The sequence below is a fragment of the Lacerta agilis genome, chromosome 15, assembly GCF_009819535.1.
Source record: "Lacerta agilis isolate rLacAgi1 chromosome 15, rLacAgi1.pri, whole genome shotgun sequence".
NCBI classification, from domain to species: domain Eukaryota; kingdom Metazoa; phylum Chordata; class Lepidosauria; order Squamata; family Lacertidae; genus Lacerta; species Lacerta agilis.
In genome coordinates, this window is record NC_046326.1 from 14,668,811 (window position 1) to 14,696,581 (window position 27,771).

A 27,771-nucleotide genomic window follows, 5' to 3' on the forward strand; every position below is an offset into this window, starting at 1 on the left:
CTTTTAGGTGCCTGAATTTACATCCCTGAATTTTATGTAAGACTAAGGAAACACAAGGTTCGATTAAGGCTTCCAGAAGCAATTCTTGCCTAGTTGGGCGGGGGGAGGGAGTTCTATGCCAAAGACAGTGGAATGGTCAGGAAGCACCAGAGTTTGGTCTGGGGCTGTCCTACAATCAGACTTGCTTACTGCTGCTCCTGTTCACTCCAGATTGGTTCTGAGAGCCATGAGGGCATTGGTAGTCCAGAGTGGACGCTGGGACAGCCAGTGCTGTGCTACACATTCCACAAATCCAATGCCTCTTCTTTATTATATCATAGGCTCTCATCTTTACCTGAGTGAGGGAATTAAGAAGCAGAGCAGCCTTTACAACAGAAACTGTGAGCCTTACAGTGCAGCCTTGTGGAAAGCCCAAGCACAGACAACCAGCTGTTTCAACAAACAGGATAAGGCCCATCAAATCCCAAGAGCAATCCTAAGCCATCCAATGTGCCCCGATCACACATGACCCTCTTCTTTTGGGAGGGTCACTAAGGTTCAGATCCACCTTAAGCGTCCTGGGAAACAGCCCAGCAAGACATACCTGAGACGGACAGTCGGGCTCCATTGCTCTGCCGCGTCTCGCCACTGTACTTGTGCTTGGTGATACACCTATAGGTGGACAAGGCATCTTCCTTCTGGACGTCTGATATGTACAACCCACCATAGAAAGTAATGAAAAACCTATTTTCTGAAAGAGATAAATAGAGAAAATGAATGAAAACACATTAGTGTTCTTGCTCATGTGCTGAGAAACAAAACCCCCCTCTGCCTGGCTATGGGTAGGGAAGAAAAACAGGGAGACAGCACAGTACTGCTAAGCTAGGCAGGTCCAGAACTTCCACAAGAGTGGTCTGAAGCAAGAAAGCAAAGCTCTTACTTGGAGGCCAGGCACTGCCAGAAGGAGGCACCCACATTTTCCTTTCTTGCTGGCTGGAGGTCTGCTTATATCGCAACAGTGGAATTTTTTACCAACCACTTCTATACTAATAAACGATTAACAAATTTATGGTGGCAGGATCCTCCTTTGCTAGATACACAAAGAGGGCAGCAAGAACTACTCTGTGCGCATGCACACACACACACACAAATTCACATATATACCCCTTGCTCCTTCTCTCCCATCCAATGGACTGTTTTAGCATTGGTGAGATACCGGCTGTAGGGCTTGCTTCACCATCCACCCACCTTCTCCTCTTATGACAGCAGCTTCAGTGTCATTTTGGTTTCCACCCTCCTTCTATGAATGGCAACTGGAGACCATTCAGGAGAGCCACTTCTGGTCTTGGAGCCCCAGATCATGCACAAAGAACGAGCCTGAACGGAGGAAGTAGCAACGTAAAGTTTGCTGACATCTCCTGCACACTACCCCAGCCCTCCGCTGAAACAACCACATTACAATTAAAAGGAAATCCATCCTGCTGCGTTAATAATTTGCTCAAATTACTGAGGAGCCTGTGAAAACAAATAGACCCTGAGGGAGCCTAAAGGAGGCAAACAAAAGCAGGCTCATCTGTGGCTTGCAGGCGGCAGCAGCTCCATGGCTGACCCGGCCAGATACTATCTAGTCCCCAGCACTGCCAGAAGGCAGGGCTCTCACATAATCACGTGCAGGCAAGAGATGCAGCCACCCCAGTGGTCCTCATCTGCTTTGAGCTCATCTGTCACTCGGAGATTGAGACTGGTCCCAAGCACAAAACTGGTACAGGACCCAGCTCTGACATACAAGGAGGAAAGGAAGTGCTGGAAACAGCCTGTAGGGAAGAGTGTGGAGAGAAATGAGACCAGGAAGGGAGATCTCCTCTCACTCACACATACCCTGGTGCATCTTGGTCTAGCCTACAAGCATCACATATGGAACTCCCCAAATACTTAGGCAGCCTCAAGAGTTTAAACCAGAGGAGCAAATCATGCCAGGAGGGAGTAGCAGGAAACCAAAAGAGGAGAGGGCAGAGTGGGTCTGCATGCCTTGTACTGTCTTGGCAATAGATATTGCAAAGGGGAGGCAGATATTGTGGTTGGGAGGGACACCCCAGCAGCACACACTGCAGACAAGCCGACCCAGAACCTCTCTTCAACCAATGGGCACGGGAGTTTGGCTGCCCTGGAATTTTAAGGAAAGGGTGGAGGTGAGGGATGTTGTTGCTATGGCAATGAGCAACTGCTGCTTTGCAAATTGCTGCTCCCCCCCTTTCCCATTTTTTTCTGCACATTTAATTGATGGTGCTTTTTCAGCAGCATCAGGTCTCTCTTCTAGGCACGAAGGGTTTTGCAAGCAAAAGCAGCTCAAGGGAAAAGACCCAAGAGAGATCTTTGGCAGCACCAGCTAGCTCAGTGCTCCATGCTCAACAGGAATCAAGCAGAGACCTACTCTAGAGTGATGGGAGAAGGAACTGAAAGGATTGGCAGCCGAGTATCACTGCTACAAAAGGAACATCAACCCAAACTCCCTCTACCAAAAGGGATGGGGGAGAGGAAAGAAATGAAAACCTTTTGCTGATCAGTCACCCTTGAATCTGGAGAAACAAGGTTGTCCCATAACCCCACCTTAGCCTACCACCCCTAGAAGACCGCATTAAAGGCTGGCTGGCTGGCTGGCTGGCTGACTGACTGACTCTGAGCTACCCTCAAGAGATAAAATTCAATCATATTATTTTGTTCTAGTAAGAAATACATGCATTTTGCTGAATAAAATCATAAATAATAAATAAATCTGACAAGGAGCTAGTTCACTTGCAGTTATTCCTTTCCAATGGCTGCACGCTGTGCCTCAGTTTCCCCATTTGTAAAATGGGTGTAGGGATCAGTTTCCCTGCTGTGTGGCTCTCCCTGCCCCTCTGGTGCTTGTACCTCATGATGTGCAGGGCCTCAGGCATAATGGAAAGGACCACTTTCCCCCATAGAAACCTGTCTGTCATTTTCTGGATGCCTTCCTTCAGAAGTCAGGCAGGCATGGATGCAGCTGATGGGGTGCAGAGGGGGGCAGCTGCCCCCCCCATAAAAATACTTAAGTAACTGACCAACTTGTTGCAGATAACTCAGTTCTGCCCCCCCCCAACATAAAGCCCCCTCCTCCCAAAAAAATAAATAAATTCTGGCTACACCCATGTAGGCAGCAGGCATGGTGGAGATCTCTCTCTCTCTCTCTGAGCATCAGTCTGGCATGCAGAAAGTTCCAGATTTAAGCCCCAGTGACATCTCAAGGTACTGTTGGGAATGTCCCCTGCCTGAAGAGCCACTGCCAGTCAGTGCAGACAATACTGAGCTAGATGGGGCAATAGTCTGACTCAGCATAAAGCAGCTGCTTTCAGAAAACCAGTAGCTTTTATCATCTTTACTCTCAGCATCTTTGCCTTATGTATCCTGTAACCTGATTGTGGTTAGAGACCTGTGGTTTTGTTTTTAATTATATCTGTAATCCAGCTAGCATGCTCTTACAGGAGAAGAGCAGGAGAGCGATTTCTCAAACAAGTAACTAAAATAAAATGTGCTGCACCACCGACCGGCCTTCTGCCTCCCACGCCGGGCAACCACCCTGGGTTGTGACCCCAGATCCAGTGTGGACATGTGCAGGAGCCAGAGAGGCGCAGCACACAGCCACCCTTCAAAGAGAGGAGGAGTTGCAAACCCCGAAAGAGCTGAGCCCTTCCTGGATACAACAACCACTTCCAATACGGGGGGGGGGGGGGGGAGAGGACGAGGATCGATGAGGGTTGCCAGTTACTGTGCTCTCCAGTATAGATTTATAAAAACAATGGCATCCGAGTCGCAGCCTCCGTGGCAGCCAGAGGAAGCATGTTTTATAGTTCGTAAGACTAATGAGGTAAGTTCCCCCTCATCCTCCAGGGCCAGGTTTCCTTACACACAGCACGGCTTCAATGGCTTGCGGGGTGGGGGGGATCGATACAAAGCCGCCGCCGTTTATGAATTGGCCGCCAGAGGAGCTTCTGCATATCCCGTCACCGAGGATAAACACGGCACTGTTTATAGAGCCTCCAGGTCTTGTTGAGATAAACTGATTGGGGGGTGGAGGGAGGAAGACAGAACGAAGGGAGAGCAGGAGGTTACAAGGGCCCCCCAATGCTAACCACCCAACTCAGGTGGCTTTAGAAGAGGATTAGACAAATCTATAGTAGGGCTCTTGATGGCAACTACTCATGATGGCTCTATACCAGGGTTCTTAATCTGTGGCCCATGGATGGGCTTCAGGGCAGGGTCCACAATCTAGGCACAATCCCCCCCCCCATGCAATAAAATAAATTTTATGCAAAACCTGGTGTGTGTTTATGTGCCTTGTGTTGGGGAAGGGGTCTTTTGTCATATTCTCAAAGGGGTCTGAGACCCAAAAAAGTTAAAAACCTCTACTCTATTTTGCCTCCAGGCTCCGAAAGTCACTGCTGGAGATCACCAGTAAGCAGGAAAGGCCTATTGCCTTCAACACAGAAGAGGAGCATTTGGTTGCCCAGTGCCAGGAAACAGGATGCGGGATTAGGCGAACTTTTTGTCTGATCCAGCTGCAGGGATCTTTTTAAAACCTATTATTGATTGATTGATTGATTGATTTGATTTGATTTATTTGCCCCATAATACAGAATGTCTCTTGTCCACTTACATACATTTTCTTAAAGCCATCAAGTGAAGCAATAAAACAATACTCTCCCCCCCCCCCGAAAAAACACAGGAACAGCAGTTAAGCATGATTACGTTTTTATAAAATAATAAATAAACACATGAAAGTAAATAGCACACATCATTTTGGTTCTGTGCTTCACAGCCTCAGTTTTGTCTCCAAGAGGCAATTATTTTAAAATGCACATAAAATGAAACAGCGAAGGAGTGATCCACCCGAGGAGAAAGGGTCTGCCCCGTAAGATGGCTGTGTGGAGGGGCAAAGCAAGCTTAGCTTTCTCCATCCAGCCAAAGCGCAGCTTCAGCTCCCCACCCCCAGCGAGGTGAGGTGAAACAGGGAGCCACAATTCAGAAGGAAAATATGTATTCCCCTCCTCCACTGCCGCCACAGCGCCACCCCCACCCCTGGGCTTTCCCTTCTCCGTGGTGGTGCCTCCTCGCCTGGCCGGCTCTCTTTCCTCCTGCCCTTAATCTCTTCTCTAAGTACAGCTCTATCTTCCCCCGTTAAAGGATTAACACCCATCTCTCATTCAACTATTGCAATGAGATTTTATTTCTAATTACGCCGTAATAAAACTGGGAGCGCTCCCAGGGTTTTCTCCAAATGACTTGTAGACACTCTGCAAGATTGGATCCTACTCGGCTGCATTGTAATAGCATTTCCCTGACATTCATTAGACATGCATGAAGGAGAGGTTTGAAGAATGGAATTGCATTTAAATGGATTTTCTGAGAGAGGGAGATGAAAACGGGCATGAAGAAAAAAGGGGAAAGGAGGAGGAGGAAAGGGCTGAACACAGGATGTAATAATCAGAGGGAATTGAAATAAAGCCTGGTCCCTCCCACCCCCACCACACAACCAAGCATGTGCAGGGACAGCAAACCATGAAGCTGCTGTTGCCTCTTGGGTGCTGCTTGGGATCCCTGGGGAGGAGGGGGGAGGGGAGAGGGGGAGGGGCAAAACTGACAAAACTGGCAGTCAGCCCATTATGGTGAAGGGAAGGGGATGGGGGGGGGCTGATGTTCCCTAGAACATGAAGATGGCTGTATTATTTCCAAATACTGCTGTTGTAAATGGCCACTGTCTATTTTGCATACATTTAAATTTAGACTGAATCGTCACAGGCTGTGCTTTCTGCATCCACGACACCCAACTGCATTGTTTACTTCCTGTTATCCTATGCAATTATATGTGTGTGTATACAGACACCTCCTGCCAACTTAGGATGACACGCCATGCATTTGATGATGAAATGGACTCTTGCCCACAAAATCTTCCATTAGAATAACACAGGTTAGTCTCCAGGGTGCTACAGGGTCCTCAACCACACATTCTGGGGCTCTGAAGTGCTTTGCTGCTACTCCCTGCACCTTCCCCTTTGCAATCATGACAGGCCTCCGGGTGCCCTCAGTGCCATCCCTGCCACTGAGCCCACCCAAAAAACTAGTGAGAAGCCAACAGGATGCAAGAGTGGACACCTCCAACACATCTGGAGTCTCAAAACACCTAGGACTTTTTATTCAACCAAGGAAATAACACGAACAAATAAAACAAAATCTTGCCAAGAGCAAGAGGCATATGAGTGTTCAAAGTTCACCATCCAGGCCAAGCTGAGCCTAGAGACAACGGGGGGGCATCTTCCAAAATGCAGCAGAACTGGCTGTGGAATCCAATAAGGCAGGGCCCTATACAGGAAGAACCCCCAAATGCAGGCAGGATTACACAGCAGACAGAGTTCCCTGGCAAGGGAAATGAGAAACAAAGGAAAATCTGCAGATTTCCATCAGACCCTCCCTCCCTCTTTGAGTTAATGTTATTTAGCAAGCAGATTGTTGAATGTTTCTGCTGCTTTGCCTGCCTGAGGTGACACCTGTGTCAGAATAAAGGCTGCCTCTTGCTTTGAAAAGCCAGAGAGGGGGAGGGAGAGAGGGAGGGAGAGAGGGAGCAGCTAATGGGTGCCAACTCTCAGGAACTCCAGGGAAGCAGGCACATACGCAGGTAGTCACTCAGAGCGGCTGAGGCTCACAGTAGCAAGGACCCAGGTGGGCATGCACAAGAGTGATGAACACTGGCTCCCTGCTCTCATCCAGTACCTGCAGCCAAGTCCTAGCCTGCACACTGTCAAAACACAAGGAGAACTTAAGCTCCCAGAGGTGGTCCAGAGGCGCCAAATACCAGCAGAAAATTACAGAACAGGATGAGGAATGTTACGAAATGAAGAGGAGGGGACTCGAGATTCCCATAGCTAATCTTGTTAGCGAGACAATTTCTTATCAAACTCATTATGTGTCACAGAGTGAGAGGGGGTGATGAGAGGGGGTGAGGCAGGCAGATGGGAGGGGAATGCCAATGTCTTTGTAAAGTGGGGTAATTGTGCCTTGAGCATGGATGGAGGTTCCCTGCTACAGGAGGGAAATCCATAGCATGGATTGAATGAGATTGTGCCAAAGAGCCCCATAATCTTTCTACTCTCTCTCTGTCTCCTTGTTTGTTTTCAACTGCAGCTTCCAGATTGTAAGATCCTTGGGGACAGAGACCTGTCTGGAAAGTATACACTGACAATGAGTTATTTATGCATTCAAGTATTATTTCTCTTTTAAACCACAGAGCCTAGGGCTTGCTGATCAGAAGGTCGGCGGTTCAAATCCCCACAACAGGGTGAGCACCCGTTGCTCGGTCCCAGCTCCTGCCCACCTAGCAGTTTGAAAGCACGTCAAAGTGCAAGTAGATAAATAGGTACTGCTCCAGCGGGAAGGTAAATGGCGTTTTCGTGCGCTGCTGTGGTTCGCCAGAAGCGGCTTTGTCATGCTGGCCACATGACACGGAAGCTGTAGGCCGGCTCCCTCGGCCAGTAAAGCGAGATGAGCGCCGCAACCCCAGAGTCGGACACGGCTGGACCTAATGGTCAGGGGTCCCTTTACCTTTAAGCTCTTTGGACCCCATTTCTTTTTGGTGAAGAATCATTCAAGGTGGCTTACAACAAAACTAAAACAGACCCAATAAAATGAGAGTTTAAAATAACAATTAAAATGCAGAACAAGAAGCACACAATTCTAGCTTATGCAGAGCCAAACACCTACTGGAAGCAAGAAAGACTGCGTAACTCGCCAAATTATAAGACCTGAGGGAGCCAGTAGGGCATAGCACGCCCTTTGTGCTGCTGGAGGGTGGGGGACAGAGTAGGGTCTCAGATGCTGGGTCCAGAAACAGACAGACAACAATAGAAACTGGAGTGCTATGCTCCAAATGGAGAGCGCTCCAGTTAATACCCCAACTGAAGTTTTCAGTCCCACCTGGGGTGTACTATGATAATCAAGTGTGGCTGTAGCTAAGGCACTGATGACCATAGTCAGGTCTGAACTGAGATGAACTAACTAAAGCCCTATGGAGCCCCCAAATCCTAAATACAATTGATGAATGTGAAAAGACTCTGGAATGCCTGTTTGCTAAGGGAGGCTAGGGGGAAACCAATGAGGAGTCAACTTCCAGGGCGGGTTCCACAAATTTGAGCTGCTCTTGGTGATGGACATCCTCCCTGTTGACACTGCTGTGTTGACACTGTTGTATCGCAGCTTCTACGGATGCCCTTATGAAAGGAGATGCCCTTTGCTCTCCTGCATTGCTAAGCAGCTTAGGCCAATGGTGACAAGAGTTTCCTGTCAGCTGCTTTCCATAATTATGCACCTACTTATGGGTGCATAAATATGCATTCTACTTATGGAGCCCAGGTCCTGAGCCTCAGGCCTGCACCTTGGGAGCAGAGGAGATGCTGGGGGTTGGGGGAGAGACTTAAGCATTTCTCCTACAAAACCCAGCAGATTCTTTTCAATGGAAGTCCAAAATTCTAATGGTTTGCATCTTTGCACAAATGTCTATTCATCCTGATAGCCACGTCTGACCTTCAGGATCAGAAGCAGCTTCAAGGGTCTTCTTATGTTTCCAAGAGTAGCCAAAGGAGCCATGCAGAAGAAAAGGACAGTCTGTGTCTTGGGGGGGGGGGCACGGCCTTGATGAGGAAGGGGGTGTTGAGATGCCTCCCTGCTATGTGAGAGGGATAAGGCTTAGTGCAAAAATCAGAGAAGTAGCTCAAAATCTGAATCCATTGTCCTCCACTACTCTTGCACAAGTCAAAATACCTCAAGTCACCTGCAGATCTTTCTTTCTTTCACGCAGAAACACAGAGGAAAGCCCTAAACGAAGCCGGCGGGCGCGGGGGGGGGGGAGCTTGCCCACTTTATATATGGGGTGTGGTTTTCACTAAGGAGGAAAGGGGGTGAACCGTCCGTCCACCAGGGTAGAAGAGCGCAACTAAATGCCTGTCTGCCTCCCATCATCAAAGTCCTTGGTTAAGAAACCGCCCCCATCCTTCAGCTCGTTGTTCGGCTATGCATAGGGGGGTCACGGGGGTGTAGTACACGGAGGCACTGGGGTAACCCCCCTTCTCCCCTACCCCCCTCACCACGGCTGAGCCTGCTGTTTTCAGCAAACGCTCCCCCCGCGGCGCTCCTCCCCACCCACCCCTTTTTAAGCTGAAATGTGGAACGAGTCAGATTTCATGCTAATGAAGCGAAAATCTGATCGGGCTTGTGCAGAAATTTGCATCTCAAAGCAGAAAACAGGGCGCCAGCTACCGAAGGAAGAAGGCAGCTCCCGCGCCGCCGCCGGCTGCTGCGGCTGCTGCTGAAGCGGCCAGCAGCTCTTGGGGTCTCCGGGACGCCGCTCAGCTCGGTCAGCAGCGGCCGCAACGCGGGAGGAGAACGGGCCAGCGCTCCCCCGACCGCGCTCCTTCTCCTACTTCGGCGCACCTGAGCTTCGGGCTCCTCGGTCGGTGCGCCACGGACGCCCGGGGCAGCGGGGAGCATGGGGGGGGGGGCATTGCGATCCCAGTCCAGCTACGGACTGCCGGGACCGCGATGCACGGCTGGCCTCTCCGGCACTCGCTGGGACAGGAAGGGGGCAGAGCGAAGCAGCAAGGCGCGGCGCCCCCCCCCCCCCGGCGGCCTCCTTACCCTTCGCGCTACGGGGTCAGCCTGAAGACCCTACTCTGTTCACACTGGGCGCGGGCCGTCCCGTTTCGAGACCCAGTTGTACTGGGCGACTCATCCCCTTCGGCCATTAAGAGGGCCGATTTGCAGCATAATCTGCTCCAAGGAGGGTCCTCGGGACCTCCACCAAGAGGCAGTCATGCCACAGGCCGAACCTCCAGGCTATTCCATCCTCCCCCAAAGCCCTCTCTGCTCGAGGAACTGCTGGGCACGGGATCTCCCTCGGCGGTCGCTTCGGGCTCTTCGATTGCTCACTTAAGCAAGGCCGGAAAAATTTCAAACTAGCCCTGCCTGACTTCCTGCTTAGGCAGCAGCCCTTCTTGCAAACGCACCACCAAAAGCAAATCTTACCCCTCCCTCCCCGTCAAAAAAAGTGAAAGTCAGTCACTGGAAAGGAAGAGAATGAAAAATGAATGAAAAACGGTTAAGGAACTCCTTTCGAGAAAAGCCAAGTGCGCACAGAAACACACGGTGCTGTTGCCTGCCAAAAAGTTGGCAGCTCCAGTCCCTACCATTGAGGTAAGTAAGGTGTGGCTGGCAGGAGACACACACCCCCTTCACAGCCAAGTAACAAGGGCTCAAGCAGGCTGCGAGGCAAGCAGCGCCCAAGGGAGCGGAGCATGCAGGCCATGCAGGATTTGGAGGGGGTGTATGTGTGGGCACGGTATTGGAATACAACCTTTGGTGCTGTAGGGTTCAGACAAAAAACCCAGGAACAACTGCTGTTCCTACTATTGCAAAACTGGTTTTTATTGCTATTGTAAGCCACCTAGAGATTTTGTTATTCGGTGGCATTTAAGTATTGTTAGTAAAACAAATCAATAAACTCAACTCAGACTGGCCAAGTTTGAGAAAAGGCAAAGGACACACGAGGGAGTCCTCTACACACATACACAAACACACACACACACACACACACACACAGAGAGAGAGAGAGAGAGAGAGAGAGAGAGAGAGAGAGAGCACCCCAGAACTGACGGTTAATGTCCCCAACAGTCTGTGATGTTGCCATTGTCCTCATCATTATATTTTCAGGAAGCCTGGGAGGAGCCAAAAGCTGCAGCTCCATCAGAGATCATCAACGTGTGTCAAGCGAGGCTTATTTTAGGCTCTTAAGTCCAGCAAGCAGGAGAATTACAAAGTGAGCAACCTAAGTGGCAGCTTGGCACAGATTTTAACTATGGCAGCTCATTATTAGAGAGAGAGAGAGAGAGTGAAAGAAGGAAAGGAAAGGAGAAAGGAAAGGAATGGAATGGAAAGGAAAGGAAGAACATGCAAAGGAAATTAGAAAGAACAACCCAATATGACAGCACAGTTGCTCCAGAGCCCCTGGCTAAATTATAAAGCAGTTTACTGAGGTGGAAAGCTGCAGCAAGAGCTGAGGACAGAATATGTGAAAACCATCTGCAGATTTAAAAATAATCTACTTCACAACAGCCCTGGAACATATTCTCCTACAGAAAATAAGCAGGATTCCTTGTTGCTGTGAAATGTTGGGGCACAGGAAAGGGAATTATTAGAAGCATTCCAGGATTGTTCTGTCCTCAAGAATGAAGATATCAAGAATCTAAAATAGCTTTAAAATAAATAAAAAATTTGTCTTCTTTAAATCCACTCTGCATGCTTGGGGGAAATGGACTGCAATATGAGCTTGCTGAAATCCAGGACAAAGCTGCTCTGGCGCTAACAAGCCCCTCTCAGTGACAGATGCCTCCCTACCTACAATAAATATAGGTTGTGTTCCCCACCCTCCCTCCCACCCCCTTGCACATGAAGGGATGTATGTCTTAATTAAGCAGGACACTAGCAGCATGGCTAATGATTTTTGCTGTTTGCTATGTAAATCTCCACTCCATGCCAGGGTTAACTTCCTACCCGGGGGTTTTGTGCAAGCACTGGGGTGCACGTCTGCTCATTATTTCACGCCAGGAAATCCATCTAACAAGGCAGAAAGGGTGCCCAGTCACAAACGCGCCTTCTCGCTTAGTTCTAAATTTAGCCAAGAGCTTTGCCAACAGTAGCTAGACCCCTACCTCCCCTAGACCCTGGCTTAACTGGGATATTTGGGGGGGGGGGTTCTTTGGAATTAGCTAGCTGGAAAGCCGGATACTCATTAAATGATGCCTTTCTGGTTTGGAAATCACAGGGAAATGAAAACTCTGGAGCAGTCTGGTCACCAACCGAAGCCCAGAAGAAATCTGACCAAAGAATGGGAGGTTCTACAGAGAAACTAAATAGATGGGCAGGAACCTAACTTCCCCCTCTCAGGAGGGTTCTCAAAGGTTTGCCGGTACCTGGCCGATGGAAGGCACCCACAGTATTAAATAGGCCATAGGTGAAGATTTAAAAAACACAATTTTTCCCTTGCCCCTCCCGGTGCATTTTTCCTACTTCAACCTTGCTACCTTGTAGGCCCACAAGACATTTTGCTGCCTGAAGTGGAACCCAAATAGCAGTCTTGCTCTGCCCTAGTCTTGCTACAGTATTCAGACACCAATTCCAGCATACATTCTTTCCTCCAATCTCCCTCACCCCAATTTATTGTTGCTGCCCAAAGCAGGTCAGTTTCACCCTGCTGCATAGCTGGGCTGGCTCCATTCAGCAATCAACTATCCTTCCAGTTTAGTCAGCTTCCCAAAGCAACAGCCCCTGAGACCATGCCAAAATTTGCTGATGCAACCTTGTCTGCAGGAGAAGTGTCATTTCTCTGCTGCTGTGGCTGCTGCTGTTGCTAAAGCAGTAAACTCTGGAATAATAATAATAATAATAATAATAATAATAATAATAATAATAATAATAATAATAATAATAATAATTTATTGTTTGTAACCCACCCATCTGGCTGGGTTTCCCCAGCCACTCTGGGCGGCTTCCAACAAAGATTAAAAATACATTAAAATGTCACAGGTTAAAAACTTCCTTAGACAGGGCTGCCTTCAAATGTCTTCTGAATGTCAGGTAGTTGTTTATCTCTTTGACATCTGGAGGGAGGGCGTTCCACAGGGCGGGTGCCACTACCGAGAAGATTATTGTGTCTGGCCAGGCTCCCAAATGTGGGGGGAATGACCCACCCCCCACTTCAAGAGGAAAGGAGTAGTTGGATATATTTATCCATTTTTGTAGAGAGACAAAGAATGCCTTACTTGATAGAAATAACACACACATGCCAGCAAGCACTTCCTTTGCAACAGATATTTGGACAGATTCAGCTATCATCCATGGCAAGAAGTCTTCATGCAGGCCTTGATGGGTCTGCACGATGCATCTTCTTGGGAGGCAATGGAACAAAATCTACCTTCTCATTGTGCTCTAGAGTTCTGTACAAATCAAATGCTTCCTTCCTTCATGGAACACAAATTCGCTTCATGGAACACAAATTCTCTTTAGAGGTAAGAGATGTCTGGCAAACATTGTTCCTGGCATTTTGCTCCAGGATCTGAAGAAGCTCAAGGTCTTAACTTCTGTTGTCTATGCTCTGGTAACCTCTGGGTTAGATTACTGCAATGTACTAAATATAGCCTGCCTTTGAAGATGGTCCAGAAACTGAAGGAAGTTCAGGTTTCTGCAGCCAGGTTGCTCACTGGGGCAAGACTGAACACAAAACACTAATCCTGGCCCAATTGCACTGGCTGGGAATTAGTGTCCAGGCTCAATTCAAAGTTCTGGTTTTGACATATAAAGTGTTATGCAGATCAGCACCCCAATATCTGAAGGTGCCCCATGAACTGACCCAGATCCTGCAATCATAATCACAGGCTCTTCTCCATGTGCTCCATCCATGGGAGGTCTGATGGGTAGCAACACAAAAATAGGCCTTTTCAGTGGTAGCTCCTGGCATGTGGGATGCTCTCTCCAGGGAGGCTCACCTGATGTCATCTTTGTCTAGTTTTAGGCACAAGGCAAAGACTTCTTTTTACCTGGACTTTTGGCCCTTAATTTGGTGAGCTGGGGGTTGGGGTTGGGGGTTAGTTTTTGTGGCTTCTTTTGGTGGGGCAGGGGCTGCTATACCTGTGCTTTATTTGTGGGTTTTTAACGTTTTTATTGTGCTTATTGTAACTGGCTTTAGTATTTCTACTGTGTTTGTAAGTTACTGTGAGTCATTTTCATGACCAAAGCAATATTATTATTATTATTATTATTATTATTATTCAACAAGTGCAATCAGCTGTTATTGGTGCTCACACTGTGACCCATGTGCCTGCTTTTCAAGAAGAGTTGACTGCCTTAGGCTGGGTCCTGCTTGCCAAATGACTCCCAGATGAGACCATTCAACCCACCTCATCCTTATCTTACCTGGAGATGCAAAGCATATGCAGCCCAGAGGGCCCCAAATGACCAGATACAAGTGACAGCAGGGCCGTTCTGAAGAAGAAGCCAGTTCCATGGCAACAGGTGAGCTGCTCAGCAAAGTTCCTGCAGAACCAGCTGACGCCACCACACCTGATCTCTGGCTTTGTTTCCAAGCGGACCTTGGAACTCTGTGTGGAGCCCAGAGGCTCTCTAAAGAAATGAAGAAGAAGGTGGCCACACGTGGCTGGGACTGCCTCATGGGTGCTTCACTGAGCAGCGTGCCTGCTGCTGAAGAACTTAGAAGAAAAAGGAATCCCTTTTCAACGGGGTGGGAGAGAAGAGCAACCCCAGCATCTATCGCCAGCACACCAGGAAAGGGTTCCTTGTTCTTTTTTCCTTTTTTAAGAAGAGTGCCGCAGCAGCAGCAGGCATCCTGCTCAGCAAAGCACCTGTCAACCCAGCTCTACCAGCCATGCGCACCTATTGCTTGGCTCAGCAGCATGCCTGCTGTCATGCAGCTGTTTTTCAAAATGACCAGAAAAGGAAAGAGGAACCCCTTCGTGACACCACTATAAGCTGGGGGGGGGGTGTAGAGTAGAGGGGACAGAGGTTGGGAGCGGGAGTTGGGTGGTGATGACAAGGCAAGTTGGCCGGCTGGCTGGCAAAGTGGAGCAGCAGAGTGCAGGATGTCCCTATGGGCTCCCAGCTCACACCCTAGAACACAAAAAAATTCTTTAGCAACACTCCACCTAAGCAAGAAAGCTGCATGAGGCGGTCTCTAAAGAATTTTGCTGCAAAAATGTATTCACTCAGGTTTTTGCAAAAACACCCACCCACCCACAACAACACCACAACAACAACTCCCCCCTCTCTTTGTTACACCTGCCCAGAGGCGTGGGGACGTAAACAGCAAGGGTAGATGCAACAGGCATTTTCCTACTCAGAGTGAATGAATTTTACATCAGACCAGCACATGCTTCCACAGAAAGTAAGGCTGAATTTTCCCAGCATGTCTAAAAGGTAGGAATCATGAAGGCGCCTGCACTTCCCTCCGGGGAAAAAAGAGCACAAAGCTAAGACCGGGGAGGGGATGTATGAGCGTGTGCGAGTAATTCCACATTTTCAATCATTCTCAAGAGCTAATCCGAACAGTATAGTAAAGCTCCGGCTGGCAACAAGCCACAAAGGGCTTCCCACAAAGCCACAAAGAGCATTGAGAGACCAGAAAGAGGCTCTTGTCATTTTGACCTGTTTCTTAGAGAAAAAGGCGGCTGCTGGAAGCGCTCAAAGGCTCTGGACACCAGAGCAGCCACTAGTACAGCCCAATAACCTCAACTAGAAAAGTTTCCTTTTATTAAAGGGAGCTCTTTCAATACGACTCCCCAGCCTTTAGCAGACAGGCACAACAGTAGCTGGTAATAAAAAGTCTTCTCTACCCCTCACTCAAGCATACAAGGTGAAGTGCCTCCCCATACACACACTGCTACCTGTCCCAAATTTGCACAGAAACACAATGCAAGCTACAGTATTCAGACCCCTTCTAGGTGGGAAAAAAACCCTTGTCTCTGCACCAGAAAATGCCTTGATTTCATGTAAGGCTAAAACCTATAACCAATTTAACTTGGTTGAGTAATCAATGGGGCTTTCCTTCTAAAAATGAGTAGTGATTTATTAGGAATAATCCGAAATTAGGATAGGGCTGTACCTCACAGATATCGAAGGATCTAACATGAACAGGTACATGATTAAGGCCCCCCAAGGGTGTGTTTGTTTAAATAAATTCACAAAACCTAGGGTCCTTTCTAATTAAGCTGCAAGTTTCCTCACATGTTCAAGCACCTTCATGGAGTTTTTGGAAATAGGAAAATTCATCTGAAATCAATCAAATTCAGAGAAGTAAAAACAGAAAGCAAAACAATAACAACAACAACAACCCTAGTTATAAGATGAAGGCAAGTGGACTAAAAGAGCTGAGAGATGGGATGTTGCCAGGGGTGACTAAATAAAAGAAGGGAAAGAGCAAAGATATCAGAATTTGGAGATCCAGCAAGCAGGCAGGCACTAGATAGATCTGAATCTGGAGCTGGGAGGTGTCACGCCTGGGTTCTTGCATTGTGTAATGGCATTTCTTGCTTGCCTCTATTTATCCTAAGAGCCAAACCATTGCACCACCCCCTAACAAACTATCCTGATTCCTAGAATACAGTGCCTAAATTGTCAACGGCATACCTAACCGGGTGCCTGGGGTGGGTGGCGTGCACGCCCTGCAACTAAGGGCGGAGTGAGTCACCCATGGGGGCGGGCCAAGCTGCCCATGGGGGTGGGGCAAGCCAAGGCAGGGCACACTTCATGGAGCCTCTCCGCAGCCTCCCCCTCAGCTGTAGGGCGGCTGAGGCGGTGGGCAGACACAAGCCCCACGCTGCTCAAAAAAGCGGCAAGGAGCTTGCAGGCAGTCCGCCCGCCACAGGCCCCACTGCAGGCCCCGCGGTGTGACACCCAGTGCCCCCCGCCTCACCTAGCCATGCCTCTGGATCAGGCAGATTCATAGAGGAGAGGGCAGTCGAAGGCTACTAGCCATAAAGGCTGTGCTCTGCCTACAAAGTTGGAGGCAGCAATGCTTCTGGTTTCTGGAAATCACTCAAGAGGAGAGTGCTCCTGCAGTGGCGTAGAAAGGGGCGTACGGTGGGTACGGGAGTTATTTTTTCAAAAATATATTTTTGCCATTTTGTCACCCCCCTCAGTGATGACACCCAGGGCGACAGCACCCACCGCACCCCCCTTCCTATGCCACTGTGTGTTGTAGGTTTAAAGAGCTGCTGAATGGAGGTAAAGTAGTGGGTGACTTATTATTATTTATTACTTAGCATCCACAGGCCTTGGGGGTGATTCCTCCTCATTCCATATATGGCAGTTTGTTCACAAGATGCCATTTTGTCACTGTGGGGCTTGGGATGGTGCTCAGTTGATAGAGCCCACAAAGAGAGCCCCGCAAGATAGGAACCCGGTTTCTTCAAAGCTAGGGCAGCGCTATGGAGGAGCTGCTGCTAAAAGCTGAGGCTGGTTCTAGCTCTGCAGCCCATAGTGCCTCTCTTCCCTGCCAGAAAGCAGACAGCTTAAGAGGGCTTTGGTGACAGTGATGCAGTCAAGAGCCCCAGCTGCTATCTGGACAGATGACAAGATCCTTAACATATATTTAAAAAAAACTTTTAAAAAGCCAGGAGGTTGCAAAATGAATTCAGTATCAATTATTCTGGGATATATATGCTAATGTGGGGGAAGGGGTGCAGGAGTGGAATCCATCTCAGCTTCAGCTAATTTCAAGCACAAAAACGCAACTGAGCCTGAGGAAGGGGTGATATTAAAAGAGAGAGACAAGCTTGCATATTAAAAACGATGTGGATGGACGGGGCTCACTGCTGCAGAGATTGCAGATTGGCCAGGCAGCATTAGAGGGGGAGGCGCTTGTTTATTAATTTGCAACCATCTCCTTTGTATGATGAACAGCAACAGCAGCCACCTCCCTTCGTGAGAACACCGCCCATGAAAAATGCATTTTCATTAATATAAATTGTTTGCAGTTGGTAAATTAATTCTGGGAATGGTTTCCATGCAGAGCAAATGACTCTTTCAGCAGAGATGAGGCAGTGCTGGGTGGGCATGAAAGACACCCCCCTCCCGCCCAGCTTTAAAATGATAAACACAAGAGAGGAGGTGAATATCTGCTGCCCCAGACAGATGCTTCCTTTAGGCCGCCTAAATCTATTTGGAAATGCAACAAAAGCCAGGGATAGCACCACAACACACCCTCTGGTGAGATAATGCTTTAAAATACACCGCAAGGAGTAGCTGAAAAACAGTGGATGCACAAGAAGCAAAAGATAGGTAGGTACTTTACACCCAAGCTGTGCATTGGTTCATCAAACCTAGTATCTGCACTAGCATGGAGGCTGGATCTGATTAGAGTTGTAGCCTGGGCAGTCTTTAGCAGATGCAGTGCCGGGGTGCAAATATCCGCCCAGCACCCCCAAATTACCACAGATAGTGTTGGGGTGGCTGTAGCTGCGCACTGCCAGCCATGGGGGGGGGGCGCAACTCTCCCCCATGCTGCTGCGGGAAAGCGATCCCCGCAGAGACTTGGGAGGGAAGTTGCACGCCCCCCAGCCTTATGGTTGGCGGGGCGCAGCTGGTGGGCGTGCAGGGAAAGGGGAGGCCACCAGCAAAGCCGCGCAGCTCCCTCACTTGCTGTGGCCCCCCTGAGAGGCCAGCGCCCTGGCGCAACACACTATTAAGCCCTATGGGGAAAAACAAAATAAAAAATAAAAAATTCCTTCCAGTAGCACCTTAGAGACCAACTAAGTTTGTTTTTGGTATGAGCCTTCGTGTGCATGCACACTTCTTCAGATATGCCCTATGGGAAAGACAGCTCTGGTTCTGCTCCAAAACATCTGAAGGGTGCAAGGTTAGGTGAGGCTCATCTTCACTGACTGGCAGCAGCTCCCCAGGACTCAGGGGGGAGTTTTCGCCAGACCTACCCAGAGGTTGGACTGGCTTCCAGGTTTGATGGGGCCCTGAGAAGCATGCCTCTAGTGCACTCCCCTTCCCTCTAGTGGGCAACTGTAGCGGTGGCAGCATACTGTGACCTAGCATTGCTCTGGGGCACCATGGCAAATCTGAATGGCAGCAGAATGCAGTGCTAAAAACAACAAACAAAGGAAATTATGGTGGTGGGAGTGGTTGTAAAGAAAGGAGGCTTAAGGCTCAAGCACTGGGGCGCAAGGGTGTCTCTAGCCCTGCTGGAAGATGCTAACAGGGTTTGAACCCAGGACCTTTGGCAAATAAAGTAGCTGATCAACTGCTGAGCCATGAACCTTTCCCTAAAGACAAGCATGGACTTCTGTTACCAGAGTCATGGCCCAGCTTGCAACTTCAGGTCTCCTCATGGTGGCAGTGAGTAGGGGATCAAGTTACCTTTTCCCCAGTGCTTTCTTAAAAATAAAATAAAACCTGTAGCATACAACCATCCACACCTCTTAGGTCTGAGAGTTTATGGAGAAAGTGCAATCCTCTGAATCAAGTCTGGTCTCATCACCACTGGGTTGACTGGTTTTTTTTTAATTGAAATGTCAGAAAATGTCAGCCACCATGAAACCATTGCTATGATTTCATTTGGGTCAAAAGCCTTTGTTTTTTCTAGCTTCCATCTTCAGGGGGGAAAGTAAAAAGCATTGGGGGGAATAGTACTCCTACTTTGAAATGAACAATGATATTATTATTATTATTATTATTATTATTATTATTATTATTATTACTACTACTACTACTACTACTACTATTAAGACCATGTGTGTGAGGCTTCCCTGCAAGGATCCCAGAACTGGTAACAGATTGGGACAGGACAAAGCAAACTCTCAGAGTCTGATGCACCAGAATCTTCGCCTGCAGCTGCCCCACTTCCAATGCGAGTACAATGAGAAACTTAGATACCATTGCCTCTGGGGCTGCTCACCTACAGTGTATATGGGGCAACTGAGCTAGCCCTTCAGATGCATTTTCCCAACAGCACACATCTGTGCTGAACGCTGAAGCTGCACCTGTTCAACAGGTGTTCTTTGTGGGTTATTTTTAGCCTGTACACAGCCAAGCCAGCCTAAAAATTCCAAAACCACACAACGCAAATATAGGCTAGGAAGAAACGGCCACATTTTAGGCAACTAAAGAAATCTGCTCAGCGAGAGGGCATAAGCTTTACATGCAAAAGTTCCCAGGTTCATTCCCTGGCATCTCCAGCCTGGAAACCTGGAAAATCACTGCCAGTCAGTAAACACAATACTGAGCTAGATGGACCAAAGGTCTGATTCGAAAGAAAGCACCTTCCTATGTTCCTATGACTTGTTAATGAATAGTTTCCTACACCATATGGTTTGTGATATACATGTGTACTCAGCAGCAGTAGCAAACACCTTTTGAAAAGATGCACCCATTTGGGCCTATCTTGCTACATAAAAGGGGCAGACTGGTTCAATGTCATTTTTAACACGTTAAAGAAAATCACCTGAGAGGGGCTGCTACTGCCCTGAACATGATAAATTGGCAGTTATGGCACTCAGGCGAGGTGTACGGAGCTGGAGGAACAGCAGCAACAGCCCACTCAGGCTACTACTGGCAAACTCCCAAGAGAAGCTCTTCTCACAGATCAGTAGACCCAAGAGCTATTCAATGCTCCATCCTTCATTCGGGGTTGGGGGACAGGTAAGGGAAAAGCACAGTGCAATAACTGATAGTTCTCTCCGCAACTCTGGCTTCCCAAGATGCTGCCTATGGACAGAGGAGGCCTCTTGCTTCCCTCTAAGTAGCACTTGGGGAAGCTGGTCAAGGCTGGAAAGGGGCCCACTTCACTGAGAACAAATAACGACCCCTGTCAGGACTTGAAAGGGTGTGTGTGTGTGCAGGCATATGTTCTTAGAGATGGTTTATTTTGGAGGAGGGATGAGGAAAGACACATTTTGATCTTTCCCTGCCCACACTCACCCACTTCCTGCTGTTTAATTACACCTGGGAGGGGCCACTACATCAAGCTCAATATAGATTTTCATCATCATCATCATCATTACTGGTTGGCATTGCCAACAGTTCTGCATGGAGGTTTTTCAGATGGAGGGTAATTACATTCGGTAGGTTTGCAAATAATGACATAACCCAGTCACCTTACTGTGGGGATGATTTATTGCAAATAACAAAATGTTATTATATGGAAATTAGTCTCCACACAAATGGCAGTCTGGAAAGTATATCTGGGGAATGAATTTAATCATATGGGCAGCAACCAGATGCTACTGAGGAGGATGGACAGCACTAAAGGCTCATCCAAACTTGCACTTGTCCCATACCTAGAAAAAACTGGTCTGAGCAGTTTTGCCCCAGAAAACCCAGTCTTTGGTGATAAATCGGAGCAAACGTCAATCCATAGAAAACCCAACTGAGATTTGCCTTGATTCAGTGGTAAAGATCAGGTTTCCTCAGGGAAAAACAGCATGACAAGGGCAAGTCTGGATGAGCCCTAAGATTGGGGGGCGGCACATGGCCTGACCCTTTGGCAAGGGACAGAAGGCCATTTTGAAGGGAATACAAGGATTTGATGGAAAGGGGAAGCACCCTAGCACAGAACAGTGGCTTCACTCTGAAGCCATATTCTCATCCCTTAATTGTCACTCTCTCCCTGCCAGGACTTGGGCACAGATAAGGCCAGGTCAGAGCACACAAGCCAACCATGAGGTGCAGGCATTATCCCTGCAGCCATCTGTCCCTCCCTCCTTCCTCTGCAGTGGTAACATGGATATATCTTCTGCTGCTGCTGCTGCTGCTGCTGCTGCTGCTGCTGCTGCTGCTGCTGCTGCTGTTCAAGAGGGACCCCAGTTCAATGGCTAAGCAAAGGCATTGAATGTCAAAAGCTCAGGAAAGGCTCTTCTTTGCTGCCAATCACAGTGCATGCACTATGGCTAGATGGGCCAATGTCTTGATTAAGTATAATACATTTTTATATGTTCATTCAGTCATCTGCTAGGATCCCTAACAGAGATGCTGACTTCATCCACCTTCAGTGGTGCCAAGCAGATGCAGATGTCTCACATGGTGGCTAAGGGCCACTGACTAGTGTGAAGAGATGTTCACATGTGTGAATGTGTGGCAATGCACATGAAACCAATAATCCTGCACATTTTAGCACACGAGTGCCACTAAGATGTTGGAGGAGAAGGAGGAGAAGACGAAGGGTGAAGAAAGAGATGTGACTGGAGGGGGGGGGATGTCCCCATCCTTTGGACCCCCTGGGAAACTTAACAAACCTGCTACACCTGGAACTGGGTGTGGAGAGTGTGGAACCAGAGAAGGAGCCAATCAAACTGAGAGGTTTCCTGTGGCTGCCATGTCTTATGCCAACTGAAGATTTTGAGGACACTAGAACCCATGGACAAACATGGCGCATAATTTTTGGCACTCACTCCCACTGTTTTCACATTTCCCCCCATTTAGTTTTTAAAACTGGAATCCATTTGTGAATGAAACCCATCCACTCTCCACAAGACCTTCATGGCAATCCAATTTGGTGATGAAGCCAATTTGGCGAAACAAGAACTGTAATCCAGATAACCTTGTCCTCTTTTGGTTTGGTTTGTTTCTTCGTGGCAACTTTACCTTTATCTCTTGGATTGGCGAGACTACAGGAACATTGCCAGACCCCACAACATTTATCATACTCCTTGTGGCAACTACACTCCTATGTTGTGGACTGGCAAGACTATATAAAACCTTTGTACCTTGGAACTTTTATCTGAATTATGTGGGTTGTGTGAGACGTGCTGACATTTGATGTCATAGATTTCAGTAGAATGTTTCCATCTATGTATATTGGTTTCTAGTTCTATATTATACTGTTTATATGTAAAATGATGCTATATTGAGACTAATTTATCAGCCGGTTACATTTGTTGTGTGTTTTGCATATTGTTGTAAGTGAACCTGAAGTAGCAACACAAACTAGCTCCTACAGTGGAGCAAAACCCTCCAGCCAACACCACCACCCAAATGTATTACTGCCACCTCACTTTACCGCTAGGCAGTGTACCTCATTCTAGCTCTAGGATCAAAGGCAGGCTGGCCTTCATAAAGGTGCAGAAAGTCTTTCTTCAAGTTCAAGGAATACATCTATCACCTGCCATTGTGGGGGACAATCAGTTCCCACAACGAAAGCTCAGCCCAGCCCATTTCTTCACCTGAACCCCCCCCCCCCACCTCTGATGAAAACATGTTGTGGCTTCTGTTGATCACAGCCCAGCCTGTTTGTCATAGGAGGGCAGAAGATGGGCACAGCAATGACAGCCAGTGGTGGCAGAAGCCCTATACTGGAGCAGAGTGTCAGCCTTTCTCCTCCCAAACAAGGCAGACTTGCACCCTGAGAAGCGAATACGACTCATTAGCACTGCCTGCTCCTTCCCCCTGCCGCCCCCACGGCACCCAGGCTGGGCAACGGCCGCAGCTGGCCAGGCAGCCCAAGCCCCACGATCTGCCTGTCACGTGGGCTGAGCCTCGCGGCTGGGCTCTGATGCGTAAAAGGATTTACAGATGTAAAGCCACATCTCGATAGTGCTTGGAACAAATCCCTGACATTCTTCACCCAGCACTGCACTAACCGGCCAGGCTCTCTCTCTAGCAGAGCGGAAAGGCAGCTCCCTGCTGTCCAGGGGCTGTGCTTCCCATTAACCATTTCAGGGCTCTTCCAGACCTCTACGATGACAGGGGGCTGAATGGTGACAATTATTTGCCAACCGAGATGAGTCATTTGCATGTTATTCATCTGTGATGCTGAGAAGCTTGAACCTGTCATTATCATTTGGCATCAGCGGCGGCGCACCAGGAGGTGAGAACAGTTGGCGCAGGCGCACACCATGCTGCCACCACCCTATTTGCTTTCATCTCTGATAAAATGACAACAAACTACCATATCTGAGGCCGACTCAAGGTTGCCTAATGAGCAGGATGCTGCAGCAATGGACTCCATGATCCAAAGCTTTGGCTTGTCAGGGGCTGAAGAGGAAGCATAGCAGGGGGTGGGGGTGTTTGTCAAGCAGGCAAGTATCAAACCTGGGCACAGGGAAATTAGCTGATTAGTGGATAGGCCCTGCCTTTTCAGCTGCCTTCTATTGTCTCCTGGAGAAAAAAATCAAATCTAGTTTAATGGCGGAAATGGCACATAATACTGCGGTTTCCAGAACATAAGTCTCATCTTCCTCTATCACAGACACACAGAAAAAGGCTGCGGATTGATAGACATCTGGGCCACCTGATACCCAAATCAGCTGCCATTTGGAAGTGGAACGTGGCAGGAAGAGCTCTGGGCATTGGGGTCAAAAGCAGATCTTTCTTCCCTGAGCATGGGCATGCAGCTTCTGCATCCTTGAAACATTGCAATCAGCTGACCAAAATGCAGACAAGTGCTCAATTACCAAGCAGAATCCTTTCTGCTGCTGTAGGCTGGAAAATGTCATAGAGTCACAGTTGCAACAGATCTCAAAAGTCAAGTCCAACCCTCTGCTGATGCATGAAATCCATCATAGCTTTGCCCAAAGAAGGAGAGTCTAACCCCCACCTCCCCCACAGCTGTCTGTCCATCCCAGTTCATATTTACATTAGGAGGTTCATCCTAATGATTGGTCAATTCTTTATCTTGTAATTTGAACCCACTGGTTCAATCTGCTTCATCGTCAGCTCTTCAAATATTTGAAGATGGCCATCCTATGAACCATCTTTTCTCCAGGCTAAATATATTGATCTGCTTCTGCCTTACCTCATATAAATTGGCCTGCAGCCATAACCCTTTGCCACCCTCAATATCCTTCTTTAACTGCCCAAAATTGGACAAGGACTCCAGGTGAAGAGAGACCGGAGCAGAACAGAGTGATACCATTACTTCGTAAAATCTGGACATTATACCTCAGCAGATGAGATGCACAAATGCATTAGACTTCAGCCAAAAGCTTGTCCCCGAGTTGAAGCTACTGTTTGGGACATGACGGTCTTCTTCACATCACAGTCCCTAAGTATGGTGGCTCAAATCTTGCTTGTGCTTTACTTAAACTTAAACCCCTAGGTACTTCTCACATGTGTTACTGTCAAGCCAGGTACCCTCCATCCTGTATTTGTGTATCAGAAACTGCACCTGAGTCTTCCTACCTAAATGCAGAATTTCTGCAGTAAAGCAGAGGTCCTTAAAATCTTTGAGAAATGCCAATCTGAAGAGGGCTAGCAGGCTGCCAAGCCCTGCTCTACAGGGAACAGGGAATGTGGGGTTTTGGAGGCTGCCAGAGGGTTTCTCCTTGCAAAGGGACATGCCCCCTCAAGGGTACAGGTCTTTTAGTAACTAGCCCCATTCTATCTCCAGTGATGAGGACACCTTGGAGGCGTGCAGTTCTGAACAACTTAGGACCAGTATACCGGGTGGCAGACCAGCTTTCCCTGGACAGACCCAGTTGACCATTATGTTAATTAGAGGAGGTACCCTGCTGCTCATACCGCAGCTAGTGGATTGCTGCTGAATGGCAACATAGCAGCAGAACTCCTTTCTGCAGTGGAACATCCCCGCCCCACCTTGCAATCCCAGGACATAATTTACACACCTATTAAAAACGTTATTTGTTCAGGCATTCCTGACTGTTAATATTTAGATTGCACCGATCAGTATTTTGATTTAGTATTTTGATTCTGTATGTTTATGGACAGTGTGTATTTTTATTGTATTTGTATTCTAGCCTTGTGGTTTTATTATTTTTGCTTTGCAAACTGGGATTTTTTTTTTATACAGTATATATTAAGCAGTCTATAAATTGATTAAATAAAACATGAGTGGCTTTCCTCCCTGCCTTGCAGGAAATAATCATCTTCCAAACAGAGTCAAATCTACCTGGAAGATATGCTTGGGGACAGCTGTGGATGTTCAGAGGTAAAGAATGGCACTATGCATATGCTCACCTCATGAGAAGAGAAGACTCCCTGGAAAAGACCCTGATGTTGGGAAAGATGGAGGGCACAAGGAGAAGGGGACGGCAGAGGATGAGATGGTTGGACAGTGTTCTCGAAGCGACTGGCATGAGTTTGGCCAAACTGCGGGAGGCAGTGGAGGATAGGGGTGCCTGGCATGCTTTGGTCCATGGGGTCACGAAGAGTTGGACACGACTGAACGACTGAACAACAACGAACATGCATATGCTCAGAGGGGCACAATCATGTCAAGTCCTGGTAGGTCAGCTGCAACTTAGGGACAGACTTGGATGCAAACTTCACAATGCAGACTCCAAATGCACATGATACATTCCCCCCACTTGCCAACCCGCTTCCCAGTCTTCTAGCCCATGGTCTGTTCAGCTGAAACAAATGGTCATTTTCTAATCAAAGCAAACTTGCTACAAACACATCACATGAAACATACATAGGATGAACTCAAGTAGACAGAACTATCAGCTACAAACTCGGTTCTCTCCCTCTTTCAAAGGTGAAAACTGACACAGAGGTTGTAGCCTCGCATCAGGATGGCTATGGGAAAAATTCAGAACTCTAAAATGGAGCAGCTCCCCACTGCTAGAGCCAGCCCTGTGCCAAGCTGAGATTCTGCAATGGGTGCTCCAGTTCATTCCTTCAGCCAAAATACCAAGGATACCAAATCCTGGGGCTGCCATGCCCAAAGGCCACCCAGGCACCAATTTGAGGCATGGGTGCCAACTCCAAGATCAGAAGATTTTGCTACCTTGTGCTCAAACTCATAGCAATCTTCATTTACCACCAAACCCAGCCACTTCCACTCCCACCTTTGTTGCTCTTGCTCAATCTTCCCCAACGTGGAGCAACACAGATGATTTGAATGACAAGAAGATCATTGGCCATGCAGACTGAGGCTGACATCAACTGAAGTCCAAAATATCTGGAAGAAGGCCCCCAGCTAAAAATGCAATGCAACTCAGGCAGCCTCAGTCACGGACAAGAGCTCTATAGGGCAAAGGAAAAGGCACACTGGAGCTAGTAGTGCTGCGCTGTACTTCAAAGGCAACATGGAGTCAAATGATCTGGAAATCTCAAAAGAGACTAACAGTTCCACATGGGAAGCTGTTTTACATGGAGTCCATTGGTGTATCTAGAACCATATTGTTTCCACTGACTAGAAGCAATGGCTCTCCAGGATTTCAGACAAGGAGTCTTTTCCACCCATCCCTGGAGATACTGAGGACTGAACCAGGGACCTTCTGCCACTGATCTCCAGCCCTTTCCCACAGAATAGCTGTGGGCTGCAACACCAAGCCTTAAAAGTAATTTCATATTGAGGCATAGGGCTAAACCAGGCTTGTGCTTGCCCACCACTTTCCCAGGGGAAACCAGATCTTTTTGGCTGAATCAGAGCAAATGTCAATCAGGTTTTCTCCAGATTGATGTTTGATCTGATTTAGCACTAAAGAGTGGGTTTTTCAGGAGAAAGTGGCAGGACAAAGGCAAAACCGCTCAGAAAGCACGGGACAAGTTGAATACCACTCAGACCCATGCTTTCTATGCATGGGACAAGTCGGAGAAGCCCACAGCATCAAGGAGGCATCCAAAAGAGGAAGTGGTAAGGCAGGGTATTGGAGATCAGGAAAAGTACCACCAGTGCCAAGAAGATGCCAATATGCTTAATGGGCATAGTCGAAGACGCTGTTAGAGACAATGTAGCTTCCTTCAGAAAATACTAATCTTGTCCAAATGAGAACAAAAAGGAGCGTCTACTTTAGTAAAAGGAATGCATGCAGACAACCAGGGACACAAAAAAAGAATATGAGTGCATTGTTAAAAACATAAAGGCCAACAACAACAAAAATACATTAGCAGCAAAAGACCATCTGGGGAGGTGGACCTTCGGATGGCAAGAGAGTCAAAGGTATGCTTAACAAAGATAAGAAGAATGCAGAGAAGCTGAATGAATTATTTGCATCTGTCTTACAACAGAAAATATATGGCAGATCCCTGTGCCTGAACTAACTTTCTTAGGAAGGGAGTATTTGGAACTAAGGTAAATAGTGGTGACAAGAGATGGAGTTCTAGGCCTTACTGACAGATTAACAATGAAAAAATCAGTAGGTTCAGGTAGCATCTTAAAGAATGCAGTTGTGAAAATGCTGGTCTTACAACAAAAATATGTAACATCCAAAACCAAAGGATAGAAAGAGGGGTGCTTAATTTGCAGAGGTTCATTCA

At 47.9% G+C, this 27,771-nt stretch overlaps 1 protein-coding gene across 2 annotated transcripts in view; it reads right to left on the reverse strand.

Annotated features, from left to right (window-relative positions):
* The window catches only part of DSCAML1 (DS cell adhesion molecule like 1), a 168,033-nt gene that overhangs the window by 57,719 nt on the left and 82,543 nt on the right, over positions 1-27,771 (reverse strand). For both annotated transcript variants that reach the window (XM_033171598.1, XM_033171599.1), the window contains exon 4: positions 584-730. In XM_033171598.1, coding sequence (XP_033027489.1) covers positions 584-730 — 147 coding nt within the window. The remainder of the gene's footprint in view (positions 1-583; positions 731-27,771) is intronic.